At 45.6% G+C, this 18,059-nt stretch overlaps 1 protein-coding gene across 1 annotated transcript in view; it reads right to left on the bottom strand.

Moving 5' to 3' along the window:
* fbn1 (fibrillin 1) overlaps positions 1 to 18,059 on the bottom strand; it is a 48,312-nt gene that overhangs the window by 17,804 nt on the left and 12,449 nt on the right. Inside the window, exons 10-35 of the mRNA XM_040167956.2 lie at positions 17,274 to 17,426; positions 16,891 to 17,178; positions 16,104 to 16,256; positions 15,901 to 16,020; positions 15,687 to 15,812; positions 15,011 to 15,133; positions 13,997 to 14,119; positions 13,131 to 13,295; positions 12,593 to 12,646; positions 12,358 to 12,483; positions 12,097 to 12,222; positions 11,868 to 11,987; positions 11,244 to 11,381; positions 11,108 to 11,158; positions 10,877 to 11,002; positions 10,560 to 10,787; positions 10,330 to 10,455; positions 9,276 to 9,404; positions 8,056 to 8,181; positions 7,101 to 7,226; positions 6,869 to 6,991; positions 5,998 to 6,123; positions 5,335 to 5,460; positions 1,866 to 1,988; positions 1,406 to 1,528; positions 1,180 to 1,305 (exon numbers count right to left, since the gene is read on the bottom strand). Coding sequence (XP_040023890.1) covers positions 1,180 to 1,305; positions 1,406 to 1,528; positions 1,866 to 1,988; positions 5,335 to 5,460; positions 5,998 to 6,123; positions 6,869 to 6,991; positions 7,101 to 7,226; positions 8,056 to 8,181; positions 9,276 to 9,404; positions 10,330 to 10,455; positions 10,560 to 10,787; positions 10,877 to 11,002; positions 11,108 to 11,158; positions 11,244 to 11,381; positions 11,868 to 11,987; positions 12,097 to 12,222; positions 12,358 to 12,483; positions 12,593 to 12,646; positions 13,131 to 13,295; positions 13,997 to 14,119; positions 15,011 to 15,133; positions 15,687 to 15,812; positions 15,901 to 16,020; positions 16,104 to 16,256; positions 16,891 to 17,178; positions 17,274 to 17,426 — 3,474 coding nt within the window. The remainder of the gene's footprint in view (positions 1 to 1,179; positions 1,306 to 1,405; positions 1,529 to 1,865; positions 1,989 to 5,334; positions 5,461 to 5,997; positions 6,124 to 6,868; positions 6,992 to 7,100; positions 7,227 to 8,055; positions 8,182 to 9,275; positions 9,405 to 10,329; positions 10,456 to 10,559; positions 10,788 to 10,876; positions 11,003 to 11,107; positions 11,159 to 11,243; positions 11,382 to 11,867; positions 11,988 to 12,096; positions 12,223 to 12,357; positions 12,484 to 12,592; positions 12,647 to 13,130; positions 13,296 to 13,996; positions 14,120 to 15,010; positions 15,134 to 15,686; positions 15,813 to 15,900; positions 16,021 to 16,103; positions 16,257 to 16,890; positions 17,179 to 17,273; positions 17,427 to 18,059) is intronic.

Consider the following 18,059-nt stretch of genomic DNA (forward strand, 5'->3'; position numbering starts at 1 on the left):
AGAGGACCAGCTGTGAGGGATTAGTGGATGATGGGATCATCGCGGAAGTGAAGGCCGCTGACCTCTGCTACAGAATGACGATTCTGGGGCAAAAAGAAACATGCCCAGACAGACGCACACATACACTATCAGAGCCAGGGTTATGAAATTGTGCTCTTCCACATCATTAGACGCTGCATAAAATCATTAATGTCCTGTCCCGACTGAGTTGAGACCGCGAAGACTGGACAGGTTATTGCCGGATGTTTGACACATCAACACAATGAGGTCAGTCTGCAGCTCATTCAATTGGATCCAGCCATGTCTTATCACTGGAAGCATGAGTCACACTCCAAAAAAAATGTGCTCATTTGTGCCGACTGCCGTAACTCCGCAGACAGATCTACTGTCGATGAGAGCGCTAAGTAAGGCAAACCTTGACCCACGTGTGAGCATATTCCGATCCAGAGATGTGTCTTAAAGATGAAGCATTATTTCAAACACTTGAAAAGACCACCGTAAACAACGCTGCAGCCAGTAGGATGTCATGAAAGATTCAGAATACTGTAGCCTGGGTTACTCTCTGCAAGGTTTATACAGACATTTTGCTTAATAAATATTAAATGCAATGACAATTTGCACTTCAGTCAAGCAAAAATCGTTGGGCGTGAATTTCTATTTATCACTTATAACATGGACATGCGCCAATGAAGTGCATGTTTAATAAACTCAAGATATAATAATAAACTAGAGTCAGTGCTTACTCAACCTCTTCTCTTTTATGGTTAGCCAACAATTGCATGCAAAACGTTGGGTAACTAGAGTTCTCCCCCGAAGCTATTTTTTTTCATGCTGCTAAACCAAACACAGACTAACATGAGTGGAAAATTGTGAGAAAAAATGGAAAAATAGACAATGAAAAAAGATGAATACAAAACTTTACTTAGAGTTTATGGTTTGGACTACATCCACATTTCAGAGCTTGTTGTGTGCTTCCCAAAAAATCTCATGAGTTCTATCTGAAGGCAACATCTGGGTCATTTGTATCTCACAACAGGGAAACAAACAACCATTCAATGGAGGAGCTGAACATCCGGCCTGTTGGAATCACTCAACCTAATTCAGAATGTGGGCACCAATTCAGAGGTCTGGACACAAGGTAGTCAGGAATAGCTTTGATGTATTTTTGTTTTTTTTTACCCTTGCAGGCCTTTCCTTCGGGAGTCGGCACGAAGCCCATGTCACATTCACAGCGGAAGCCTCCTTGCAGGTTCAGACAGTGGCCATTCTCACACAAGTTGCCGTTCTCCGCACACTCATCGCTGTCTGAAGGGGTCAAACGTACATTATCACAGTCCGTAAACACGCAGCGTGTAAGTGTATTTTTTTTGTACAGAAGCAAAACGCGTGGTTTAAGGACAGTGACCTGAGCAGTAGAATCCATCTCCAGAGAATCCGTCCTTGCACGCGCAGCGGTAGGAGCCCATGGTGTTGAGACAGTCGGCGTTGTTGCTGCACATGTGGGTCCCATTTGAGCACTCATCCAGGTCTGAAACAACAAAATCCGATAACACGTACGCATGTGGGAACTATTTCACCAAAATATTTAAGCTATTTTTTCACTTCAAAGACCAAAAGCTAATATTCTATTATTCTATCTCCTTAAACTTTATGGTGGATCTCCCAAGTAGCACTTCGCAAGCACATTCATTCCAAATCAAGACAGAAAAAAAATAAAATAAAACCAAATAAAGCTCAGAAATATAGATTTATAATTTACAAAAATAGCTTGGCACTGCCATGTCTAATCAAAGCTAGGAAAAACACAAAGATCTGTGAGAAAAATAGAGCTGCAACACTTCACTACCTCATTGTGGGTGCCTTACCTGTGCATTTGAGGCCGTCGCCGATCCATCCTGGAGAACAGTTGCATTTGAAGCCTCCGGCCGTGTTGGTGCAGGTGGCCTGTCTGTCACAGTTATGGGCTCCTATCTCACACTCATTGACATCTGAAATAAAAGATAAAGATAAATAGCAGCGTGCTCGGTTGGTCTGGTGATTTTCATCTGCTTTCTCAGTCCAGTGGGGTTCTTGGCATTGCGTGACGAGTTGATGCTTGGTTTGAATTGCATACAGAGAGCAACGGGAGACAACAGGACAAAGTCTTTCTGGGTTACTGTCTTCATCCATGTATTTCAGAGCAGAAGAGACATTCCCATGATCCCCGATACTAATAGCCTTCCTGCAGAGGTTTAATGAGCAGAGACGGTCCATTTTCATTGTGCAAGTGTGTCAGGGGAGTTATAAAGAAGGCCAAGAGGGACAACGATATCCTAATGCTAAGGCCTTGTTTTGTCGGCTCAGTCTAAACGAGTATTTCTGAGGTTATTTCAGGCAAAGATTTGCCTTCACCTCTCACATGAGGCTTTTAAAACAGCCCTCTTTTAAGGGACATGTTTGGTTTTCTCACCGACCCAGATGTCAAGTTTGGAAATGTAATCTTTCCCAAATATAATTTCTACAAAAACGCCACGTGGTAACGTGCCAACCCTACAAATAAACATTTCTCCATGGCGAAACCATTATAATTATATCTGAACTCTGCGGATGGATGAAATATTGAGGTACTTAGATATGCGGTTATAAAAGTGCCTCGCCATATGGGCCAACCTATTCTATCGGGCCATGGAGTCTAATAAATGAACAAAAGCAATTAATGGGAACAATTAAATTGGCTACAATTAAAATCTTTCCTGCCCATAAAGCTGTTTACATCCTGTAGGGCGTAACCAATAAGATCCCCATCAAGCAGCTGGCAGTGACGAGATACTGTGAATGTGGCCGTGCAGCTCTAGTTCTTCAAGCGGTTTGGACACCATCGACTACATGGGACAATGGAAAAAGCCTGTTTGGTGTTACCACAATGACGACTGCTAATAGGAGTCAAAACAACCCGGTGTAAACTGTCCAACGCGCCGCTTCGCCCTGTGTGCCACTTTCGATAGAGCTTGTGTGTTAAGACTCATCAGCCGATGAGACGCGCCCCTCTCTGTGTGGAAGTCTTTGTGAGGGTAGTAATTCAAAACACTGTCAATTAGAGATTAGTGGTGCTGGTTTACAGTATTCCTCAGGAGAGGGAACGGTATATTTACCCTACCTTTGTTGATGGGGTTAATATAAGGGCTGGCAGCAAACAAATCTCTGGATTACAGACAGAATTAAAGATAATTTCCCACAAAACCTTTGATGACAGAGAGCACAAAAACACACAAACAGACTCGCATTCTCGTGTGGAGATGTAAAATGCAAACAGGGGTGGTTGCAAGTAAGAAGCGTGTCAGCGGTCACAGCTGGTGTCAAAGGGCTTGATTTGACTATGGCTCATGTTTGACAGATGAAAGGCAAACAAGGATCAAAAGGGACATCAGAGGATTACACATCTTCCCACCTGTCGAGCTGTCTCGTTATTTGTATGCCTACCTGATTACCTGTCAATCTGTTTTCTGTCTTTATGTCTGCCTGCCGGTTTCACTAGATGTCTTGAGGCCTGCTGGTAGCCTACAGCTGCCCTCATGGCAGCACGGAAATAAGCATAACACGTGCTAACCTCATCCATATTAAGCATATTATATAATCCCATAATCCCAAAAGAGCATAACGAGATTACAAAAGCAAGTAATGAAATGCATCGTAACATTTATAGTCGCTAAACCGCCCACTTGCAAGTGTTCCTCCCCAAAAAAGCAACTATTGTGCTAGCCTAGAAGGCTAACGTTAGCTATCTATAGCCACGCGAAGCCGGCCTAAACACAACAGGCACATTTATAGCGAGACTAATGGTTACAAGTAGAGAAGATTTATTAAGTTAACAAACTGAATCAGTAATGTCAGCTAAACGCCCGCATTTTTAACATTAGCTGCCTTTAGCCAACATAAGCTAATGGTTATCCTAAACCAAATAAGACTTTAAAAGCTAAACTCCTGAGTGTACAATTAATGTTTGGTTTTGTTACCAGTGAGATTAACTTTAAATTGGAAAATTGTGTTGCGTGAACACACGAGTTGCCCAAATCTTTCGACAGTTTTGTCATTTAGCTTCAAGATGAAAAAGTTAACACGATTAAGCTTTCGCCCTGGACCTCTCTTTAAAGTTAAGACACTCCCAGCCTTGTAAACTCCCCCAGCGCATCTCCACCCAGTCCAATAGAGGACAAAAAGGACAAAGAACATACATGCAAATACTCCGTTCCGAGTTCTCAGTGTAGAATAAATGAAAAAAGAAATAACTCTTGTGGGAGTTTCATCAACAGCTGGATCCGATCTGAACTCGAGAGTAGCTCTTACTCATCAGCACTCACACACGCACAGAGATTTCGTCCACGCATACCAACGTGGTCACATGAGGCCTTTCGACAATGACAACCCATTTTTAGTCTGGATGTATTGAAAGCGGATCTGATCCGAATAGATTAGCTGGTTTGGTCCACTCTCCTATAACGAGACATCCTGCCTGCCTGAGAGGAATTAGAGTCTTGATTCCTTGGTATTCTGGGGCTGAAATTCCAAAACGGTGAATCAGCACCGGCTGCTTTACTGCAAACCCGGCTTTCTCAAAACAAGTGAAATACTGTGTGGACATTTTAATGGGATTAGAATGAGCAAGAGGGGGTGTGTGTGTGCGTCCTGTTTATTTACGTCTGAAGGAAGACACACTGCTGCATACTGTGTCTGACTCATTTCCACAGCCCGAGATGAGGTCAGATAAGATTGCTGGACAAATACGCTCAACGAGCCTTCAATTCCAAACCATTAAGTGGCCATTTAAATCAAACTCAACTCTGGCTGTACGAGAAGTGAGCGGAAAGTAGGGGCTCCACTGGCCCGGATGGACTTCGTATTTATGTTTTCTGGAGCCCTTATCGGCGATCGCGAGCTGCGGAACTCTTCCAACCGTCACGTAATGTTTAAAGGACCTTAATGCAAGAGCAACAAAGGGATAAACAAAGGTGCGATGTGATGCGCGCATCGGACAGAAGACGGTGACCTCACCGCAGTTTGCCGATAGCGCACACGAGCGCGCGCGCGTTAACGACGTGTGTTTGGGAGCGTGTTTCTCGTCAAGTCGGTGCAGGAGCTCTTGAATGAGGGTGAGTAATGTCAGAGCGGCTTCTGGTTAGCCAGACATTCTCTGTGCGTCCTGTCGGCTGCTTTCACTCCCGAACCGCACACATCACCTCCTCGAACCGCTTTAAATCCACAGCGGCCGCGCACCGACTCAACCGTCCGTTCGCTCCCACCGGCGCTCTTCCACCGACAGGGATGTTTCAACGTGGTGCGCGCGTTCGTTTCGCTCACCTGTGCAGCCGGTGGTTCCCTTGCGGACGGAGAAGCCCAGGTCACAGTGGCAGATGAAGGATCCCTTCGTGTTCTCACAGTTCCCGCTCAGACAGATGTTTGAATTCAGATCACACTCATCCACATCTAGACAGGGAGGGAAGAGTGGAACAGAGAAAGAATTTTAATTTCTAAACACTGCAATAAAGGAAAAGGTCATGACAAATTGAATTAGTTTTTGCCGGTGCGGCCTGCTAAACACGTTTTGAAAAGATGTGATGTATGTATGAGTGATTCACAAAAGAACTATGTTTTGAACTATTAAGGGCTTTTATAAATGCAGCAATAACAGAGTAAGTGTTAGTGCAGACCGGTCTAAAATTCCTTGCTTCATTGACGGCAGTGTTTTTTCCCCCCGGCTCAGTGGATCCAGACTTCTGAATGTCATGCATTCCTCCGAGCTCAACCCAAACTAACGTTTGTTAATGTTCGCTGTCTTGTAAACGTTCTCGCTATCACACACACACGCAGTCTCCTAGATCTGAGTCATCAGGTCTTATTCTCATGACTCATATCTTGGATAACCTTTAAAATGATCACTGAGGTGGTTCAGCGGTCCCACTAAAAGCTGAGGAGCAGAAGGGCGAGGTGCATTCTTTCAGGCATTAGATGTGCATCCGTTACCCAGGCAGGTCTTCACGTCGTCGGACGACATGAAACCGTCAAAGCACAGGCACTGGTACGTCCCCGGGGTGTTGCTGCACTGGCCTCCGTCACATATTTCGGCGCTCTCCTCACACTCATCAATATCTGGAGGTTGAAGACGGAGAGGAAAAATCAAAAATGAAATGTGAGCAGACAAAGTGCAGAGGACAGGAGAACTGTGATGATTACTAGTAATAACGGATTGAATGTTGACGTATTCTTTGCCCAAAAGTTTGTAAAAGAGCACATCAAGATATACAACATAAAATAATGTGACTTCTGGGGCTTATTCCTCTTTCCTATCCAGGGAAGACAAGCGCATTTAGTTTGTCACTGATAAATCAGCACGGTCCATTCAGTTCACAGCTTTTGCATTAATGTTTCAAGTTATTTCTTTTCTGAAACTACAGTGGAATTACCGTTGTAATGCCTTTGATCTCCATCTGTTTATCTGTCTCTGGTAATTAAAGGCATCGCAATAACAGGAGTCAGTCTATGTGCAACACGTGAGGCCTACAGTCATGGAAATGAAATGAAATCCCAGGAATTAATCAACTGGCACCATCTAATTATCTATTCTGTTTAGTAACATTTACTTAGGCTTTCTTTGAACGTGCCCCAGTCAGATCAGAACAGGAATTCTCCGGCTGTTTGTTCCTGCTCTTAAATCTTTTCCCTCTGGAAAACAACATTCTTAATTCCTTCCGTACAACTACACGTGCAATCTTCCCTCCATCTCAAACACCTCATTTGAAATAATTTAAAGGTAGTTTTCCTTAGATAACACATCTCGACAAATTGCAGATGAACAGATGAATAAGGACACAAAGAGAGACACAAAGCTGCTTACCGGTGCAGCTTCTCAGGTCGGGCATCAGGGCGTATCCGCTGTGGCAGCTGCACTCGTAGCTTCCCTCCGAGTTGGTGCAGAAAGTCTCACAGCCGCCATTCTCGATGGTGCACTCGTCGATGTCTGAGGTCGGAAAAACACAGCGTCGTATTTGAGCTTCAGATTGCAACAGTGGACTCAAGAGACAAGACGTCTTCGGGAGGAGGCGATCGGTAACGGGCTCGATGCTCACCGACGCACTCCAGTCTGTTCTCTGTGGATTTGTATCCCGTATCGCAGGAACACTGGTAGCGGCCGACCATGTTGACACACTGGCCGTTCCTGCACAGCCTGTCACTCAGGTCACATTCGTTGATATCTGCGAAAGAGGAAAAAGCAAATTCAAAACCATTTTGAAAATAAGTAATAAGGATAAGGATTATTATGCCCCGTTTTTTTGGGTGTCTGTCTTTTAAATTTCTGTCGATTGACAAACTGATAATGCTTTTGGGTCTAGACGTCCAGTGAACTGCACCGTTAGAGACACTAATCATAGTTCAAGTGCAACTTGTGACAGATGTTTGATGATAGATTCCGTACTCAATGGTGATAAATAGATTCCTTGTTTGAAATGCCCTGACATCACACCAATCTCCGAAATATGCTAAACAACCAAGTTTTATTAACATTATGATAATTTCAGCACTTCAACTTGATACTTCCCCAGAGATAATGAAGACCATTGTCTCCAAAGGGATGAGGTGGGAGGTTTTCAGCAATGATTTCATTGTTTTTATTACTTATGGAGGTAATGAAGGAAATAAATGAGCGTGGAGGGCAGTGGTTGAGCATTAGGTCATGGGCCGAACCTTAACACACTGCATTAGATCATCCGAACGACACCCAGTGAATAATGCATGATCAGCGCGACACAAAAGCCTGGGAAACGTCAGGATCTCCTTGTGGAAAGTGCGCTGTTGCTACTTCTCCAGTCAACCAGTTGCTAGAGTAACCAAAATGTGCAAAAAATAATTTCACCGAGAATGACATAATGGAATAAACTGGTCATTATTAAGCCAACTAATTTCATCAAGGAGTGTTTTTTTACGACAGATTTTTCAAGCAAAAGGAGAAAAGAAAGAGGGAAGAAAAAAATTTGGGGACGCTGAGTTTGCTGGAACGTCCTCTCTGATGACCTCATCACTCACCTAGACACGCCGAGCCATCGGGCGCGATCTCGTGCCCCTCGGGGCACATACACTGGAAGCTGCCCTCTGTGTTTACACATTCACCTCCGCGGCACAGCAGAGGGTTCCTCTCACACTCATCGATGTCTGACACACACAAAGACACAAGCAGAGATATTTATGTCACGTTCAAACTGCAGACAAATCTGATATGGTTTCATGAATCAGGTTTAAGACATTTCCTCCGGACATCATCAAGCTGTTTGCATGGGTTGTCGCGGTAACGCACAGGCGTCGGTAATTCCTCGGCCTCAATCACACAAGTTAAGTTTAAGCATAGATTCTGGACAAAACGTGATTTGAGATGTAATTTTGTACTGACGATCATGAAGTACCTGTCTCCATTCCGGCACGGTGAAAGAACACAAGAAGCAACGTCACGGCTGGAAGCGATGTTAATCAAAGAGATTCACTGACGGTAACAAAAATGAAGTGTTTGGTAAAAGGTTCTGTCATTATTTTACATGTTTGTTTGGCTGCTGGCCCAGCAACTGTTCCTGCCTTAGTTCCAGTCCCTCACACTTATTTGCCAAACGTGCGAGTCAATTTAGTCGTGCCAGTTGTGGTCTAACGACGGCTTTATGCCAAAAGAAAGTATTGCAACTCCATTTTTATGTGTACAATTTCTCCCAAGAATTTAATCAAATGGCGACAAAGAAGGACCAGAACAAAAATAGAGCGTTAAGTATTTCCTCAGATGGTAGAACGTTGAAAGTAAAGTATGTAATAGGGAACAATTATTTTTTAAGACTTTACAGAGCACTTTTTCAACGTGATTGTGACGAGACTTTGACTGCGCAGGCTGGACTCCTTTCAACGCCCGACAAGAGTCTGTTTAATTCTCCGTCTCTCTCCCACATCGGCCGTCCAAACAGTGAGTTTAGCTTTTGTCTGGGACGCCTAAGCTCCTCATCCAGAGCTCACGGGGCCGAGAGGGAGCGAGAGTTGTGATCAGGACCGGCGATGTGAGGAAGGTCCTCCCTGTGCTGCAAAGCAATCTGCGCCTCAGAAGTTGCCCACTTAACTGTGAGAGCGAGTTGTTAAAGGAGATCAAGTTCCTCTCTCACGTTCTCACAGACTAAACAATTTCCCACGAAAGAGGTCCGTCTCCTCGCGTGCAGCTGTAAGGAAGCACCGCACGCCGAAGATTTTTTTAGCGTGTGCGAGGACTTGCCACTCACCCATGCAGTTCTTCATCATCATGAAGCCGCTCTCGTAACCTTCGAAGCACTCGCATTTAAAGTCTCCGAACGTGTTGACGCATCTGCCCTGTCCGCACAGGTCCGGAGAGATGTGGCACTCGTCGATGTCTGGAGGACGGGAAACGCAAAACAAAACTGAGCGAGGTAGAACTTTCAAACACCGTCAACCAGCTTTGCGTGCAGAGAAAAACACCTGGCGAGCTCCCTGGATACGGTGTTAATATAGAGAAATATTATATAGAGAGGTTTGCAACTCAGGAACAAAGTAATTTAACAAAGACATTTAAAAGAAAGGATATGCAATGAGATAAAGGGTGAAATGATGCTTACTTTGGCATTCTTAGCTCTTCAAGTGGATTTTTCCACATTCTAAAGCTAAAGGCCTCTCTTGAATTGAATCCACGTATAGAAACCCTATACACAAAGACGTTCTGCTGGGATCTCAATCATACCGGGTGTAAAAGGTCTCGGGACATATTTTAGTTATTGAGACCATATATATGATATCAGGATAAAGCCATGACACTGGAATCTCCACCCATAAAATGATTTGTGCACATTTCAACAGAGCGTTCCTGCAGACTACAGGGACTCGCATCGGATCAAATGAGTGTAGGCGATGGATTTACACCACTTTATTGTGATTAGTCTGGGCAGAGGGATTCAGAGCGAGAGAGACAGATGAAGAAGGACTCAATTGGTAAATGTACAATGGAGCTGAGTTATTGAGCAAACCTTCCAGCCAAAAAACAGCAGCTGCATGAATATCAGCGTTTATGTTGTTGGCAATGTGCACAAGTGATCAAAAAACAAGTGTGAAATGTTTTTCAATTCCTCAATTCATCAACGTTGAGCCTATAAAATGTCAGAAAAAAGGCCATCATGATCTTTTCATAGGTCACACCTTCAGATTTCCCCCAAAATTCAAAACCATAAAATTACCAATGATATGAAACAGGGATCCTCACAGTTCCCAAGCTGGTAATAAATGATAAATGACTCAAATGATGAATCAATTATCGATACTACTCACCGGTGCAGTTCCTCTCATCCGAGTCCAGAGCGTAGCCGTTATCACACCGACACCGGAAGCTCCCGACGGTGTTTCTACACCTTCCATTTGAGCACAAGCTGTTTATCATTCTGCATTCATTTATATCTGTGTCAAGGAGAAGAAGAAGAAGAAGAAGACGGGTTGAAGGCGAGTCGAGGGACCGTCAATGAGAAACAACGCTCGCCGTCTGTCCGCAGAGGGCGCGGCACCTTTGAGGAAGGGTCTGCCGTTGAGGAAGTCCCCCCTGTGCGAGAAGCCCGGGCCGCGGGGGCAGAGCCGGGCGTACTCCGGGGTGCCCCTCTCGGGACACTCGTCGCACTCGGGGCCCCAGGCCACGCCCACTGAGCAGCAGCAGGCATCCACGCGCTGCCTCCCCGGGATGGCGGCCCCGCAGCGCTCGTCGTCATGGGTGAGGTAGCAGTGCTCCATGCGCAGGTCTGGAAGTCACATGACACGCATTGTTTTTTTAGTCAGGTACGGATTACATTTGGACCGTCGGAGGTGGTCGGAGGTCGTCGGCACCCACCGATGCAGGTCCTGCCGCTCACGTCCACAGTCATCCCCGGAGGGCACTGGCAGAAGAAGGAGCCCGGTGTGTTGATGCATTTCCCGTTGATGCACACGCCGGGGAACACCTGGCACTCGTCCACATCTGGCGGTCGGGAGAGGAAACAAGAGCGACATCATCATCGGCGAGTCCATAAAAACAAAAAAAACAAACGGGTTTTAGTGTAACGAGCGCCGAGGCCGACCTCACCTTCACAGGCGTTTCCTTTGACTCTGGCGAAGCCTTTGCCGCAGATCGGATCTGAAGAAGAGGGCGCATGATAAAATGTCTGCGGGTTTGTGGTTTACTTAAATGTACATAAAATGGTCTGTGTCGACCATCTCACCCTTTTCACATTTGGCACACGGGCTGTTCCAGGCTTCTCCCAGTGTGGCACAACAGTGGGACTTCAGTGTGGCCCCGTTGATGTTGACCTCACAGCGGTTATTGACTATCTTCAGCCAGCAGGTGCTCTTAGTAGTCTCTGTTTTAATGAAACAACCCTTTCACTTACTTGGCGTTCGGTTATGTTGAATGAAAGAACATGTGCGTCCACAGTGCACGCTGCTTGATGCCAACGATCTGTGTTTAATTAGTTAGATCAATTAATCTCCACAGCTGTTCTTAAATTAAAAAAAAAAAAAAGAGTGAATGGTTGACTAGTAGTCAACTTCCCCTCGATAGGACAACCAGTCTCTCCCGGCTTCACTATGAGCTCATTTCATTCAAGTGTGACACGGCTGGTGCAGCATTTGACCCAACTGCTCAATTGTTTATTGTATTTAATCACTGAGCAGCTTCTCAGAACGGTCTGGAAAGAAGGGAAAATGCTTATTTTTTTAACAATTTGAACTGGTATTAATTTGTTATACTATTATTAGTTAATGGGCTTGTTTTGTGTTTTTTGGGGGGGGTATTTCTATATTGAATACATTGTGAAATTAAATTAAACAACACAATGCTCGCTCACCGATACACTCCATCCCGGTGCTGTCCAGCGAACTGCCGAGTGAACACAAACACACAAAGGACCCTTGGCTGTTCCTACAGTCTCCATTGACACAGGGGCTGGACAGACACTCATCCACATCTGTTGGAGACACATAAAAAAATAAAAAACCACCACATCTGTTTTTCAATCAATCTGATACCTGCGGTGAGAAAGCAACACTGAACGACAGAAAGAACGATTCTCTGACCCGTGCAGACGTCTGCCTCGGGGTCGAAGAGGTATCCTTTGGGACACTGGCAGGTGAAACTGCCCGGCGTGTTTCTGCACAGACCGTTTTCACACAGCAGCCTGTTCATCAGGCACTCATCGATATCTGAAGAAAAGACACAAACAGAGAGACAGAGAGAGGGATGGGATGATCTTTCTCAAACTGGCTTTTTTTTCCATATAAGGGCTGTACGCTTTCATTTCCCAAGAGGACGAGGACATAATGGAGCGGTTGACCTACCGACGCAGTTTTTGCCCGTCAGGTCCACCTCGAAGCCTTCGTTGCAGTCGCATTTGAAGGTCCTCACCATGTTCTCACACACCCCGTTCTGGCAGAGGTCCGGGTCCAGGGCGCACTCGTTAATGTCTGAGGAGGCAAAGAATAACCTGTTGAACGTCACAGTAGGAAAAAAAAAAAACTTACCCCAAGTTGTGATCACATTTAATTTGAATGTTTTAGTATCAATGGAAGTTACCTCTTCCATCGACGCTTGTGCCGATGCCACTGGGGCACAGAGCCAGGAATTCAGCTGCAACAAAACACGCAAACAGCAGAGTTTGGTTGACAAAAAAGATCTGAGAAAATATCACATTTGCCGAAATCCAAGAAAATCCAAAGAGCACTATAGAGAATACTATGTCATTACCCATTTCATGCTTTCTCATTTAGCCCAAGACGTATATATATAAAACCGCTTCCTTAATGTGGTGCAGCTCTGGCGTCTTTTGACACTGAAACTTTAATTGGCTGGACTAATGACAAGTGACTGTATGACGTGTGTTCATTTGTGTGTGTGTGTGAGTGAGTGTTTGGGGGACTGTCAATGTCTCCTGACTGTGGGCTTCTCTGTCAAAAGACTTAGTGGTGACTTCATTGCCGCTTTTCTGTCATTTGTGAAAGCAACGATGCAGTTGATCCGGCCTTTCACGGGTGTGTTTTGAATTAGCGTGTGTGTAGGCTTGTAGGTGTTGGTGTGCGTGTGTGTGTGTGTGTGCTGATTCCAGTATGCGTACCAGAGCTTTGTGGTGGGCAGGGTTGGCAGGGCTCTCCGTAGGCGAACTCTATTCCCGTCGCCGTGCTGGCACAGCAGCACTGCGACTTGGTCACGGCGCCAAACAAAGGCCGAACGCACTGCCCGCGCTTGTAGCCACCGTAGCACGAACTGCGCATGTGCGTATCTGTTTTAGACGCACACAAAAAGAGACAACAGTGTGAGAGAAAGGGGAGCGCTGACAAAACAAATGCTTGTTCTTTCCATGATATCCGGGGATTTGAGGCATTCTGCAGCGCTGATATCATCCAGACGAAGGGCTCACCCGGAACGAACAACAGCATTTCAACGCTTTCCACCCAAATACACAACAAACTGTCATTTGGGGGAAATGTAGTGTAGGAATGTTGAAAATAAAGGCATAAACAGATCTGCTCTCGCAGGGCCAGTCCAGGAGATTAGAGACAGGAAAACATTCATCAACACACGCTTGTTAGTGTTTATAAGAGGGATGAGCTGGTGGTCAAGTCTGCCACTTCATTATTCGGTTTTGTTTGTTTAATCCCTCGACTGGAGAATGTTGTTGTGGTTAATCTGGTCAAAATGTGAAGACAGCAATGGGATAAATCATGGGAAGATGTTTGCACACGGAGCTTACAGTTTCTTGGAATAAATGATTACTGACTTAATTACTCAGTATTTCCCAATGAAGTCAATTAACTTAACGTCTTAATTTTCATCTTCTCTGTGAAGCAACAGAGAAATCTTTCAGCCAGACACGTGCCGAGGATAAAAACGTTTTTTTTTTTGTTTTGCCTGTGTGGTCGCTCTTTGCCATTGTATCCAAACTGAACACATGAACATTAACAAAACAAAACATTTACTCACCGACGCAGACTCGCCCATCCAGGCCCACTGCCATCCCGGCTGCACACTCGCAGCGGAAGGATCCTTCTGTGTTGACGCAGCGGCCGTTCATGCACATGCCCGGAGTCTCGCACTCATCGATGTCTAAAAACACATACGGCAAAAATGAGCCCGTTTGCCTTTCTTCACAGGACGGATGGCGAGAAGCTGCAATATCCTGCTCAGGCATCATAAAAGTCCTCAGGTGCTTCATTCACTACAAGCAATTGAGCCAAAGCTGCTGCGCAATTTAAATTGTACGACCTCAGCTAAGAAAACATTCCTTTCCCCTCGATCCCCTCAGCCTTTTACAATAATTATCATAATGAGCATAAACAGTGATATGGTCTGCAGGCTGTGTGTGTTCTGTCTGGGGGGGGGGGCAGATAGAGATGATGAGGCCCCAGGGCCCCGTTAGACCACACATTTCATTAAGGATCGCACACATCAGGACACCCTGCTCTCCTATTTAGTTATTCTGCCGTGACTCGACCGGGTCAGTGTCTCTGACATCAGACGTCTGTATTTGAAGCCGTCACCAGCAAAGGTTGCTGCATACCGGTGGGCTACTTGGAGATGTATTTTAAACGGTCCATTTGTTTAAACTCTGTTTTGATGTGGGAAATAAGCCCCCAATCAGCATTTAATACAAATACCACAAGAAGACGTTTGCTCCTCTCTTAATCAATAATAAATGGCATGTTTTTAAAATCCCACTTCTCTCTGCATTAATCAGGTTTCGGTGTTAGAAGGCTGCAGGAATCTCAAAACAGGCGGGACCAAAAAAGTCCAGCTGGCCTGCCAGGATGCTGAGGGGGTTTTCCAGGCTTTTAGGGGGATTTTTTTGGCTTGTTCACTGCATGCCTGAGAGAAAGTGACCTTACAAGCGAGCTGAAAATGCTCGTCAAAAGAGCGAATCGACTCAAAGTATTTACTGGTTCAAGTAGCCGGCTACATTAAACTGTAACGATCCGTGGCTCCTCATGATGAACTCACCTACACACATGCGTCCACTGGTGTCCAGCAGGAACCCAGGTTTACAGATGCATTTGAAGCTGCCATCGTCATTGATACACAGTCCATTCAGACACATGTTCCTGATCAGACATTCGTCCTGGTCTGTGAATGAACAGAAACAATTTGATAGCTTGATAGCTGTGCTTTTGGTAAAGATAAAGAGGACAAACAATAAGCTAGCAAAGCAATCAGGACATTTTAGGCAACAAATGTTGCTTTTTCGCAGCCAAAGACTTCAAATTTGTATCTTGGCACATTCATTAACAAAACAACAGGCCCCACTGTTTAAACTGGTTCAGAAAAAAAGGTTCTGCTGTAGTTCTAATAAAAACTATAGATATACAGTATATTGGCCCTTTATAAAAGGGCCAATATACTAAAATAAATGAAAACCAATTGATGCCTGCAAGGTGAGAGAAGAAAATATAGATAATATGGAGTCTTTTAGAAGAAGGTTGGTAGACAGAACAACCAGCTCGATTACTTAAAAAGATGTCTATTACGGCACCGGCCCTTAAACCGGCAGTAAATCATCACCTCCCACAGAGCCACGGTCCATTAAACTTAAACATTACACATACTGTGGCTATTACAGAAAACTGCCCCTTTAAAAATGTCCCAACTCCATGAATGCAGATGTCAGCCCTTGACGGACCTTGACAGTTTTTTCCATCTCCTGAAATCTCGAATCCAGCGTTGCAGACGCAGTGGAAGCTTCCCACGGTGTTCACACAGCGGCCGTTGTTGCAGATGCGGCCGTTGGCCACACACTCGTCCAGGTCTGGCCGACACAAACAAACGCATCTTGTTAAAGGTGTGTGCACATGCGCGCGCGCGTGTGTATGTGTGTGTGTGTGTGTATTTGTAACCTCGGCACTCCGTCCTGGTGGCGGTAGTCTGGAATCCAGCTGGACACTGACAGATGTAAGACCCGGGCGTGTTCACACAGTCTCCGTGAGCACACGGGCTTCTCTCACACTCATCGGCATCTGGGGAACAAACGTGAAGCTCATAAACCACCGTCCACCTTTTTCGGCCGCCTCTTGGTGCGACGCTGGAGGAACCGACTTACCGAAGCACTCTCCTCTGTCATTCAACTTGAAGCCCATGTTGCACTCACAGCGGTACCCGATGCTCGGCATGGGGATACACCTGCCGTTCTGGCAGAGGGTGCGGTAGGCCTGGCACATGTTGGTGATGTTCTGGGTTTGGATAATACCGGGACCTGACAGAAAAAACATTCACACGCACAAAATGCTGTAAGGAAAAACACATTCTTTTATATTCAGGAAAATCCGTCAGTAATTAACGAAACATTACGTTTAGAAGAAATTGGTAAAATAAACTTAATAGCTCAACTGCTTGTAGTCTTGAATTGCCAGATGTACTAAAGTCACTATGATTCTCATTAAAACAGAAAAGCGCAACGTTGTTGGAATTTCCGAAGAGAAACCTAAACTTTTCCAGGCTCCCTTGTAAAACGTCGTTGCTTAGAACTTTGCCTAAATAAGCTCTTGACATGGCCTGGTGTGCAAAACTGTCACTTATACTTTTTCTCTCATACTTATACTTTTCTGTTGATTCGCCAAAACCCAAATGAAACGAGCAGCCTTACGTCAGTGCGAGGTTAGTCTGAGTGAAAGGAACCATCGTTAACATGTAGCTCGTTAGCTTGTTGGGGTTTGTGTTGTGATTTCTCAAAACAGGGATTTTGAAAATGGCAACAGGAGACCAATGGGTGTAGAGCGTTACCCATCCAATGAGTCGCACCAGAACATGAGTCATGAGACCCGATGGCACGCGTCAGCTACAAAGACATGCCAAGGTGAACCAAACAAAAGCAGAGAGTAAGAGGGTACCTGGTTGAGGTTGTAACGGCAGTTGTCCTGGATATGGGAATTGTCCTGGGATCTGGCCTGGGATCTGGCCTGGGATCTGACCTGGGATCTGGCCTGGAATTTGTCCAGGAAACGGACCCGGCCCTTGACCAGGCACCTGGATGGGAATTTGACCGGGAAACACTGGTACCTGTCCAGGGACTTGACCAGGAGTTTGCCCGGGATATAGGATCGGGTAGATGCCGGGCACGTCGGGGCTTCCTGGGACACGACCATCAGGCATCTGGAAGCACAGCTTCTGGTACTCCTCTAAAATGAGCACACGTGGGAAAACAACAGGAGGGTTATCTTTGTGTGGTGGAGGCTTTGACACAGGTACGCCAACCAGAAACGGGGGACCACACCTGTTCCACGAATGGGGCACATTTCAGGGGTGGATCTATCGGACCAGCAGCGTCCACTGTCACAGCAGCACTGCATTTTGGTCACCAGCTGCGAGTTTTGGTTGGCGCAGCGCCCGTTCAGCAGGCTAGCAAAGCAGTATCCACCTCGTGAATCTGTGGGAAAGATCACAGCAGGAAGTTAGCATCGGCGTGCTGTATGGTGTTTCCTTCTTGTCGAGCGCACTGGCACAAGCAATCAAAACGTAGTGGTTGTTGCTTCACATTTTCCATCATTTGGAAGCCAATAGTCACCACTTGGTATTTATGAGAACCTTTTTCTACAGCCTGCAGTTTCTGGCCCTGTGCACCAGCATGACGCGCACTTAGCTTCTCTATTAACATAAATATATCAAGTCTTGTTTCACACGGAGCCCATCCATCATATTCACGTGGAGAAACCGACAGGCCGCGGTTGCTGGTTGCTTGCTCAGGTTGGACAAAATGTCAGGCGAGCGGAGAAGATTTGAGGGAAAAACATTCGGGCCCTTCGGGGGGTCGGAGTAGTTGTTGCTCTATGGGAAACAAACTAGAATGTTTGGAGCAAAAGTTTTCTGGAGCAACAGACTCAAACATTCCTCCGCTGCAAACATCCTCTGCCGGGGGGGGCGCGGAGGGGGGGGGGCAATGTGAGCGTGGTTTTGCATAATGTTTGTGTGCTGATGGATGTGCGCGTGTGTGTGTACGTGCATGTAAGAGTAACTGCGTGCACATCTAATGGTCTGTGCTGACCCAAATTCCTTCCTGGTC

Source organism: Gasterosteus aculeatus, chromosome 12 (genome assembly GCF_964276395.1).
Source record: "Gasterosteus aculeatus chromosome 12, fGasAcu3.hap1.1, whole genome shotgun sequence".
Classification (NCBI taxonomy): Eukaryota; Metazoa; Chordata; class Actinopteri; order Perciformes; family Gasterosteidae; genus Gasterosteus; species Gasterosteus aculeatus.